Source organism: Microcaecilia unicolor, chromosome 8 (genome assembly GCF_901765095.1).
Source record: "Microcaecilia unicolor chromosome 8, aMicUni1.1, whole genome shotgun sequence".
In the NCBI taxonomy this organism is placed as follows: Eukaryota; Metazoa; Chordata; class Amphibia; order Gymnophiona; family Siphonopidae; genus Microcaecilia; species Microcaecilia unicolor.
This window is the reverse complement of record NC_044038.1, coordinates 4,185,894-4,196,800: the sequence shown is the minus strand read 5'-3', so window position 1 is coordinate 4,196,800 and position 10,907 is coordinate 4,185,894. Positions and strand designations below refer to the sequence as shown.

Genomic DNA, 10,907 nt, shown 5'->3' with positions numbered 1-10,907 from the left:
TTCACTGATACCCATTAGTATAGGCAACTGGGACCCCTGGCTCATTCATCCCCCTCCCCCTCATTGAAATTTGACCATCTGTATTGTGTAGAGCAGTGTAGAAAAATGAGCAAAAAATAGCGTTTATAACTGCTTTTGTTACCATCTACAATAACTTTTTAAGCTGTTATATTGATATTCAATATTCAATTTTTATTTCATGATATTTATATCTAGATATGGGGAAGCTTCAAATAAATTAAAAAGCTGTCCTCCACCTTTTAAGGCACTGCCTATCCAACTGGAACCGCTTTTGACTTTCCACAGATGGACCGGGCATAGGCAGTCCCTTAATTCTAATAATCTTTTGCTATTGTTTTGGGTGAAGGAAAATGGCGTCAAGCTCCGCCTACCGGCTTCAGCTCATACAATGGAATAGATACGTTCACTTCGACTCCTGTTTTCTTCACACACACCCCACAGTACGTCATTTGTAAGCGTCTCGGACGCGGGCTGGTGTCGTCGGGGAGACGTAGAATGAGTGCACCGGAAGTGAGTCGAGGGACGCTGCGTGCGTGGTTTCATTTGAAACAACATGGCAGAGAGCAGCACAGTCCGCTTCAAAACCAAGTAAGATTGATTTGTTTCATTTGTATCCCGCATTTCCCACCTATTTGCAGGCTCAATGTCTCGGGTCCGTTCAGCAAAAACCGCGCCACATCCCTAAGTAGCACAGAAATGTCTGTGAACATACTTTGGGCTCCTGCAGGACCAATGCATCTGCTGTGTCCCTGCAGACTTAGACTCTTGGAAATCGCCCAAATACACTGATTAGCCCAATTGATAGCCTTTTCGTTGTTGATTTAATTGTTGTCTGTATAAATATATAATAATGACCTAGATCACTTCTCCCACCTAATTTCCCTATGCTTATCCCATGTCCCATCCCCCCCTCTACTCCTCCTCCAATGCTCACCTACCCTTGCTCATACCTCTCCTATTCCCTTCACTCTTGCTCATCTCTCCCTACTTACTTCTTTTTACTCTGATGCACTTAACCTATTTTTTCTTCATCAATACTCTGTAATCCCTGTTACTATGTAAGCCGCATTGAACCTGCTCTGAGTGGGAAAGTGCGGGGTACAAATGTAATAATAAATAAATATAATTTTGGATTTTAGACTGCCTTTCTAAAAGATGCTCAAAGTAGAAGCTTATAGCATTGTTAGAATTGAGGTACAGTACAACCCTGTGGGCAAGTCACATTGTCCATTGCCCCAGGTACAAATAAGTACCTAAGCCGCATTGAGCCTGCCATGAGTGGGAAAGCGCGGGGTACAAATAAAAAAAAGGCTTATAATCTAAGAGGGTCATTTGTTAAGTTTGTTAGCAAACACTAAGGGCCTTGTTTACTTAAGGTGTGTTAGCATTTTTAACGAGCATGGAGTCTGCAATTAACGTGCGCTCTAACTGTAGGCGCTTATAGGGATATTGTAGGCGTGTACATGGTTCACGTGTTAAAAACACTAACAAGCCTATAACGTGGCTTAGTAAACAGGGCAGTTACTGTAAGTAAACCTCTAAACAGTAATAATAGGAGAGAGTCGTATGTGATTGAAAAGAACTCATATTTTATAAACGTGGGGAAATTGTGAATCTAAAATTTATCGTGATGCACTCTGTAACTTTAATCAGTGCCACATTTTTTTCTCTCTTTCCACACTGATTAAAGCTGTGGGATGCATGAATTGTATTTATTTGTTACATTTTGGCTTTAGTTTCTCAAAATATTTGTATGTTCTCTGGTACTAACCACAGACAGAGCAGCACTTTAGAGCTACATATAAGTGATGCTACACTAGACTACACTGGTTTCTATTTTTCGAAGGCAGGAGAACAGTGTTTGATTCTTGTATACCTTTATTTCTTACCAGCTATGCAGTTTCCAAAAAAATTGAACCTTTCTACAAAGGAGGAAAAATTCAGGTACTGTTTGCATTTTTTCAGTTATACATTATTGTTCTCTTTGTATTCTTGAGCATCTGTCCTACAGCCATTGCTAAATTAGCTCCTCTGGAAGGGTAGAAAGTGTCCAGAGATATCGCAGAGCGCTAGTCACAAGAAAGAATGTGTAACGACCTCATCACTGAACCTTCAGGCACTGGATCAATGTACATGCTAGCTGAATTTGATGCTGGACAAGTCCACAGTCACCTCTGAAGAGGGCATAAAACCTGCTGACATCAATAACTCGTTTCTCTTTTCATCTAAGCAGGATTCTACTCACATTTACATTTCCACTTCTGGAGTGTATAGTTTGGCTGTCAGTTTAGGTGTTTGATGTGTAGATAAGCTTCCATGCAGTGGAATAAAAAAAAACTTTGTCCTCTATATTCATCTGCACTTGTGCAGGTAGGAGCTGCTGCTTCTTAGACAGCTGCCACTCACTGGAGCTATACCCAAATTGTCAGTGGATCTGTGTTGCTGTGAATAAAGCTGCTGAAAATGCCTGTGAAGTATCCAAGGCAAAGCAAAGGTAGACCCGGAAGTTATCCCAGTACCACCAATATCCAGAGGTGGTACCCAGATAACAACACTGTGGTCTGCATTCTAAAGCAGTGACAGTGTATATATCTGGTTATACTAGATTGGTGTTTAAATATTGGGGTGTTAGTTCTTTCATAAGCTAGTAAGTCTTTCAGGAAATGCCTCTTGTGTTGTACGAGTGAACTAGACATTCCGTTGCCTTTATTCTTATTTGGTGTAATGTTTTTATAGTCTAAGAGGTACCTATCAGAAGATATATTAACTTGTTGCAAGCTTGCCTAACTGCCTTATTCACAGCTGTGTTATATAATATTTCAAGAACAAGTAACAAAAATGCCAGAGTGGGATGGTTCACATACTGATCCATGGATAACAGTAACCAAGATAGTGGGGGATTAAGATGAAGTGTATCAGCCAACCGAACGCATGCGTTCAGTGGTTGAATGCCCCATCTCTCTGACCTACTCCCCACTCTGCTGTGGGGTAGATAGCTTATGAATGACCAAGTGCCATTTCACTTCTACCTTACTTTTCTCTCCTGTCCCCCACCCTTTGTGGTAGAGTCAGTGCGTGGTTGTCCCCCACCCTTTGTGGCAGAGTCAGTGCGTGGTTGTCCCCCACCCTTTGTGGCAGAGTCAGTGCGTGGTTGTCCTCCACCCTTTGTGGCAGAGTCAGTGCGTGGTTGTCCCCCAACCTTTGTGGCAGAGTCACTACGTGGTTGTCCCCCACCCTTTGTGGTAGAGTCACTGCGTGGTTGTCCCCCACCCTTTGTGGCAGAGTCAGTGCGTGGTTGTCCCCCAACCTTTGTGGCAGAGTCACTACGTGGTTGTCCCCCACCCTTTGTGGTAGAGTCACTGCGTGGTTGTCCCCCACCCTTTGTGGCAGAGTCAGTGCGTGGTTGTCCCCCACCCTTTGTGGCAGAGTCAGTGCGTGGTTGTCCCCCACCCTTTGTGGTAGAGTCAGTGCGTGGTTGTCGCCCACACTTTCTGGCAGAGTCAGTGCATGACGACCGGTGCCAGGCAGATTTCTACAGTCTGTGCCCCAAAATTGGCAGCAAGAGACAGAGATGAAGTATACCAATATTTAATCATGAAGCGGAACCTGTGCAGAGTGTCAGATTCAGCTCTGGCCAACTTGATGGGCAGACTGGATGGACCGGGCAGGTCTTTGTCTGCCAACAAATTTTCTGCCCACTGCACTCCTAATCTCAAACCTGGTTCGGGTGGGGGGGGGGGGAGGGAAGCAGACATCCACAGGCTCCTTTGACTTGTAAGATCTTAGCTGCTATTTTAAAATCTTATGTGGAAATAAGATTGATGTTTGATACACGTGGTGTGTTGTATTCCTAGATAAGCAGAGATGGGAAAAACATGTTTTGTACTTGTGGAACACGGCTGAACATTTTAGATGTTGAAACAGGAGCAGTTACCCACAGTATTGAGCAGGTAGGACGACCGAGTGGGTCAGTGAATGAAAACAGCAAGTTTAGCAGAAATACCGTTTTAATCATTCTGACTCTTCTGTTTGCTAGGACGACCAGGAAGAGATAACGTCATTTACCCTCAGTCCTGATGATGAGGTAAGAGGGTATCTCCTCCTCCACTCTCTTCCAAAAGGAATACCTAACCTGGAGTTTGTTCTGGTCTGTATCTTGCATGTTTTCCCCACGTGTAGCTGACACACCAGCTGCTCAACAGTAATTTACAACCTGTACCTACATTTTTGTTTGTTTGTTTCCTCTGACGATGCTCCTGCTATTGATTGTAGATCCTGGTCACCGGAAGCCGGGCCCTACTGCTCAAGCAGTGGGACTGGAGGGAGAATAAATGTTCCCGGACCTGGAAGGCCATCCACACAGCACCTGTGGCCAGCATGACCTTTGACTCAACCTCCACTTTGTTAGCTACAGGTATTGTTCAGTATCTACTTCTTTAGAGTCATCTGGAGCTACAAGAATAGGTCAAGGGGTTCGTGTTCCTTCCTCTCCCCAGTCAAATTTAGCTGTTCTCACTGTCCTTCCAAATAAGAGCTCTGGGTCTGAATAGGGGAGAAGAGTAGATCTGGGGGCTTGGAGAGGAGACACGATAACCTACATAGTTAGAGTGGAAGGGAGAAGCAGGTGTGTGGGTAAGCTGTGTGAGCTGAGAGCAGCAGCTTTGGGGAGAGTGGTGGACCTGCCACAGCTGGGTGAGAGAGAGAGATTGGGGGGGGGGGGAATTCGTGGACCTGCACAGCTGGGGAAGAAGTAGCACTGAGAATGTGGCATCTTGGTAGTTCCGCTGCTCATCCACATTTTCTCTCTCACTTTTTTCAGGTGGCTGCGACAGTACCATTAAGATCTGGGACGTGATCAAACAATACTGTACCCACAATCTGAGGGGCTCTTCCGGGGTTGTCCAGTAAGAAAAACTTCTTCTTCGCTGTTGGAAGGTTAACAGCCCCAGTTTATCAAGAAGGATCCCTAAACTCTGTATCTGTGAAAAAGCTTTTAGGAAAGAGGTAGCCCAAAATGTAGTCTGGCCCACAGATGCTCTGTTAGTCTGTCTCTCTCTCTGAGCCCTGGATCAGAGAGAGACAGAGAGGGAACAGGCTTAGGATTGGGCTGGAGTCGCCGGCTCTGATGCTGTATCTGGCGTAACATCTGTTTGTCACTGGGGTGGGAAGATAGAAACAGACACAGAGTCCTGATTTCTTGCCCCAATCCGATGGGAACTAAATTCCAGTGGGATGTCTCTCTGCTTCCACCAGTTGAGTTGCATTGCTATCAGTCATTTTGTGAGTTAGAGGCATGAAGTGAAGTTGCCTTTAATTGATCTCAAGCCTTTTGTTGTTTTGTAATTACAGGCGTGATCTTGTCTTTTTATTGAAGCATTGTTAGGATTTTATCCTTTAAGGAGGAGCCACCCTTTCTGCTGTGTCCTTTCCCACAGAATCACTTAGCATGGTAGCCTTCTCAGTGAGAAGCAGAGCATATCAGTCCTGAGCTCTTTATAGGGATTTTTGTGACTGGTTTCTTCCTGCATTTTGGGGCTTTCAGCTGAACTCATGTCAGTTTTTACTAGTGTAATGTCGCCATGAGCTTTCTTTCAAGATTACCCAATTGTTTTCCCCATTTGTAAACCTTTTCTCATCCTGCCCAGGAGCCAAGCCCCAGAGTTCTGGCAGAATGCGGTATGGATATAACTCTAGTGTGTCCAGTAGGTGTCGCTGCTTTTCCAAGGGGCTGTGACAGACTTTTTGGGAATAAAAGCTTGTGATATGCTGCAGGGCCACTGAGTCGCAGCTGTATTTCCTTATTTTTCAGCTTAGTGGAATTCCATCCTGACATCTCCCGGTTACAGCTCTTCTCCTCTTCCATGGACTACAAAATCCGGATCTGGGATCTGAGTTCCAGCCGCTGCCTGGTTGCACTTGAGACTCATTACAGTGCGGTCACGTCCCTGTCCTTCACGGCGGATGGTTCTACGCTGCTCAGGTACACGGTTTCTGAGCGTGGGGAGCCCAGGCGTGTGCAGCACCTAGGACATGCATTATTTTAGGAGAAAGATCGACTGGGCAAGTGTCCTCACAAAGCACAATTGGTTAAACCTTCTGAGCTCCAGCTGGACTTAAAGATGAGGGCAGTGATTACACATGTCCCAGCATATCCTGTATCCGCTGCCGATCTGCACATGCCATATACTCTCTGCCCTGCATGATGGAAAGAGTTGTCTGGTTAAGTGTGAATAATAGGAGAATATAATTTGAACAGTGAGAGATTAATGACATGAAAAATTTAGCAGCTGCTTGTCAGTAAAACCCAGATTTCAATAGAGGTGAATAGAGCTTAAATTTATTTTCATGTCCTTGAGCCCGTAACAGCCAGAGATCAAGTTGTATTGGTTAAACCGTATGGCTCTTAGGATCATTATCTGCCAGCTATGAAATCACTGGAGTTAGGTGGAGGGGACTAGGCCGCAGTGCGCAATGATTGGTTTATTAAAGTCTTTGATTGTTCTCCACAGTTCAGGTCGTGATAAAGTCTGCACAATCTGGGATCTGAAGACACAGAAACCCAAAAGAACCATTCCGGTGTATGAGGTGAGGTGGGGGAGTGCGAGTGCGCAGGAACGGTGATATGCGGACGCTGTGTGTATACTGAAACTGAAGAGTTTGCATTTCTTCACTAGAGTGTGGAAGCAGCTGTGGTGTTACCAAAGTCCAAAACGTCCCGTCCTCCAGGAGTCCAGAGCCAGGGTTTGCACTTCATCACAGCCGGAAGCAAAGGTGGGTCAGCGCCATGATATACACTGTGGACAGCAGACACGCTGCAGGGTTATAAATGAAAACCTTAGCATCCCACCTCCTCATATTCTTTCTCTTTGGAATTCTTTATTATTGCTGAGGTAACGGAAAGGCTAGAGGTCTGCTGCTTACCTGTCGCCACTGAGGCATTGGCATGTACGTCTGTTTCCGTGTCACTGCTGAGGGATTAGCGCGTATGTCTTTTGTCTGCGGTTTGTGATTGGCCTCCTGTGTCTGTGTCACAGCAGGGATGGGAATTTTCAGGGTTCTGGAGTGCTGTCCTTACTCTGATGTGCTGTTTTTTTGGTTTTTTTTTTTTCAGAAAACTGAGTAATGCTAGTCTGCAGCATATGAACTGATACATATTATTTCAGATAACATTTATTACTGGTATACCTTGAGTATTGTGTTCAATTCTGGTCACCGTGTCTCAAGAAAGATATAGCGGAATTAGAAAAGTGTGGCGAAACGGGATTTTCATGCTTGTGATTTGTATGGTTATGATGGCATGCATTTTGCTTGTTTGGCCAGCAGCTGTTGCAGAGGTGACTGTTTTTCCTTTCAGCTTAAGCCCTGAGGAAAAGTAATCTGCACTGCTATTGGCCAAATAGCCCTCAGTGTTAATGCTCTGGGCTCTGATTGTCCCTGAAGTTCAAAATCCAGCCAGTATGTGCTGGAAATCCCCAGTCTCAGAGAGGGAGTGTGGAGAGTAAAGACCTCTGTACTTGAGACCCTGTTCGAAACCTCTGGGCAGTTATTTTTCCTGAACTCCCCAGGTACTATTCAGGTAGTAAGAAAATGTCTAGTTCATTTTACTGTTAATACTTTTTTGCTGTTTTCACCTTTTTTTCACCGTTCAACTTTTCTGATCATAAACCTGTTAGTTTATTAGCTGTATTGTCCTGGACTGACTAAGAATCCTGATGGTTTGTGTTCTTGGTCTGTGGGTGTTTTCTTGGCATTGTGTTCCCAGTGTCCTTAGAAACCACCGGGGGAATTAACTTGCGGGTGGGAGACTCGCCCAGAGGCAAGAGAAAAACCCAGTGTGGTGGGGTAGAGGGTATGCCATGGTAGAGCACATGCAATAGGTACAGGTGGGCCTGAGCAGTACTAGGACAGACCGTTTAGGCCCCAGGTCAGTGTTAGGCATTTTGTGACAAAGGGGAGGGGACAGAGGAAAAATTCTGATGCATAGAGAGCAGAGATGGATTTATACTTTACAAAGTTTACAACCTAAAGGTTTGAATTTGGGAGTTGAGTGGAAAGCATTTCTTAGTAACATTATGTAAGATTCAAGGACTCTTTTCAGATGGCATTTTTCTACCTTTGCTGTTGTAATCTCTTTTTGAAATTCCCCATTAATACTCTTAAGGGGATATCTGGTCAGCTTGAAGCAGGAAGAGATTCATGAGGGTGATTGTTTTTTTTTTTTTTTTTTTTTTTTTTTTTTGCTTAATGGCATCTTTTTTGAATAAGGAGCCATTTTGTTTGTATATTTTATTAGTATGAAAACAGTAAAGAGCTGTGGTCTGAATGAAGTTTATTGGACCTAGATAAATGATAATAATATTTAGTATTTTGGGGCTATGATTACTCCATAAGTATCCTGAAATGAAATATATCTTCACTGTGACATTATATATTTTTTTCTTTACGGGTGGCAGCGCCGCTTAGCTCCCGATGAAGCACGAGCGAAACACAAGCGTTCTGTAGAGCTAGTGTTCATTACAAGCTAAATTGCTTTCTCTTTATGAATTTAAGAGAACAGAATTGAAAGTTACAAAAGGGAAAATTTGAAGATTGAGAATGCTATGATTTAAAGACAGAGAGTGTTACTGATTGGGAATATGAGGTTAAAATATATATTTCTTAAAAATGGAGGTTTTTGAGACTAATGACAAAGCCACTCAGAAGTAAAGCAGCTCTAATTGGGTTTGCTCAAACAAAAAAGGTTTGTTCTTTGAGCTTCTAAAGTCCCTTCCTCCTATTAATAGAAGATTAGTCTGGTGATATTGATTATCTTGAACTGTAATATTTTGTGGATGTGCAAAACTAATCCATTTGTAGATGGTGCCCTTGAGACAAAGAACTCTGGCATCTCTTGGTCTCTTACTAACCCTTCTGGCACATCGGGAGATACAGTGATATACCAGCCTCGTTTCTAATTTGATTGTAATAGTGTTTGCTGTGTGCTAGGGATCCTACGCATCTGGGACGCCGAGACAGCCATCTGTGTGTATACCCAGACTCTTCCTTACCCTCTTCCAAAGAGCGCAGAGGAGAATGCTAGCGAGCACAGTCTGACGCACTGTCTTCTGGTTCCCACTCGGAGTGAGATTGCTGCTGTTACGGTGGAACATAATATTCTCCTGTATGACTTGCAAACGATGCAGCTGAGGAAACAGGTAAATGGTGTCTTAGTACTGGGGCAGCAGGGCAGGGGAAAAAGGAAGGAATAATTAAATGCAGATATTCCTCTATCAGCTGTAAGACAAAGGCCGTTCAGGGAAATGGGGAGAGATGCTCAGTCCCACCCCTTTTCACAGCTGAATCGGTGATCTGCCAGCAGTACTCGAGGTCATTGGCCCCAGGACTGAAAATGAACGACTCGCAGATTAAATACCTGCCACATTTTGTCCCCTACCCCAGAAAGTTTCCAAGAGAGCACAAATCTGCTAGAAACTGAATCTGAAAAAGACAAAAATAATGTTTAACCAGAATAAGCCAAAAAAAGTTCCTACACAAATTCAAATTTTCCTAAATACTGTAAGAGAGAATTAGAACGTTCCCTAGTTTATGCTAATTCTGTAGGTAGACACCAACTTTTTTGTGTCAATAGAAATGATTAGAATCCCAGCATACATGCGTGTACGTGTATACATACGTGCATAAATGTCAGACATCTGCCGGCATTCTAGTCTGTAAACACGCACCCAGCTCCCTGCAAGGGCAATGGAAGACTGACCTCTACCGTCATGGGTGAGCACTTCCATTTTTTAATCTGGAGCCAGACAGGGTGAGAGCAGGGGAGGTGCGTTCCGGGGTTGGTAGGGAGGTCCGAGTGGGGTTGGGTTTGGGGATAAAAGAGGTGGGGAGATTAGAATCAGTATCGGGGGGAATGATTAAATGAGGGATCAGGTGGGGAGATTCGGGGCAGTGATTACAAAGGAGATCAGGGAGGTTTTGATCAGTATTGGAAGGAGTGATACAAGGGGGATTTGGCAGAGAGGGGGCATCGACATCAGGGTGAATGATTACAAAGGGGATCAGACGGGGGCTTCAGATCGGTGACTGTTTGCTGCAGGGCGGGTTACTAGCTGATATTCAGTGACAGCAACTGCAAAGCTAAGTGGCCTGTGAGACCCCGGGTGGGGTTATGGGGTAGCAGAGATATAAACGTGAAAGGAACCTGATGCTTCACAGGCCAGGAACATCAGATGAAACAGTTTCTCTTATTTAGCTAACAGTATTGAATAAGCCTCTGGCTAGCAGGCCAAACAGTCTGACTGGTGGGGCTTCCCCGCCCCAAATAGTTCTCAGGTCTTCCGGGAACTCGAGTCTGGCTCCAGCCAGACCTCAGCACAGCTTGTAAGCCTTAAGAAACAAAGTTGGCTTCCTTCAGCCAGGTCACAGCAGCTAAACTTATTCTGTAAAGTCACAGACTTGGACTTCAGTCTTTGCTTCCCTGGGCCTCCTTAAACTCAGCCTGGCCCTGTCTTTTAAACTCTCAGGTATTGCCTCCTTTCCTGACTCACTTCCTCCCGGGGTGGGATCAGTGCTCTTAAGGCTAGTTAGAAAGGGACTTTTCTTAAGGGTGAGGGACAGTGTTCTATAAACCCCATCACATGGCCGAAGATAGGACAGCCTTTTGCACAGTTGAATGTAGCTCATGCCGGCTCCTCCCTGACTCCACCTCCAGAGCTTCCCTCCAGCGACCGGATTTGGCTTGTGTGGTCTGAGAGGAGTAGCCTAGTGGTTAGTGCAGTGAGCTGAGAACCTGGGGAACTGGGTTCAATTCCCACTGCAGCTCCTTGTGACTCTGGGCAAGTCACTTAACCCTCCACTGCCCTAGGGCAGGAGCCTCTGCTGCATGATTA

General features: G+C 44.7%; 1 protein-coding gene across 1 annotated transcript in view; it reads left to right on the top strand.

Moving 5' to 3' along the window:
- Nucleotides 1-525: 525 nt before the first annotated feature.
- Nucleotides 526-10,907, top strand: part of TBL3 (transducin beta like 3) — a 33,491-nt gene continuing 23,109 nt past the window's right edge. Inside the window, exons 1-10 of the mRNA XM_030211573.1 lie at nt 526-609; nt 1,914-1,965; nt 3,876-3,971; nt 4,058-4,105; nt 4,294-4,435; nt 4,841-4,925; nt 5,831-6,001; nt 6,531-6,606; nt 6,696-6,792; nt 9,007-9,215. Of these exons, the coding sequence (XP_030067433.1) occupies nt 575-609; nt 1,914-1,965; nt 3,876-3,971; nt 4,058-4,105; nt 4,294-4,435; nt 4,841-4,925; nt 5,831-6,001; nt 6,531-6,606; nt 6,696-6,792; nt 9,007-9,215 (1,011 nt within the window). The 5' untranslated portion in view covers nt 526-574. The remainder of the gene's footprint in view (nt 610-1,913; nt 1,966-3,875; nt 3,972-4,057; nt 4,106-4,293; nt 4,436-4,840; nt 4,926-5,830; nt 6,002-6,530; nt 6,607-6,695; nt 6,793-9,006; nt 9,216-10,907) is intronic.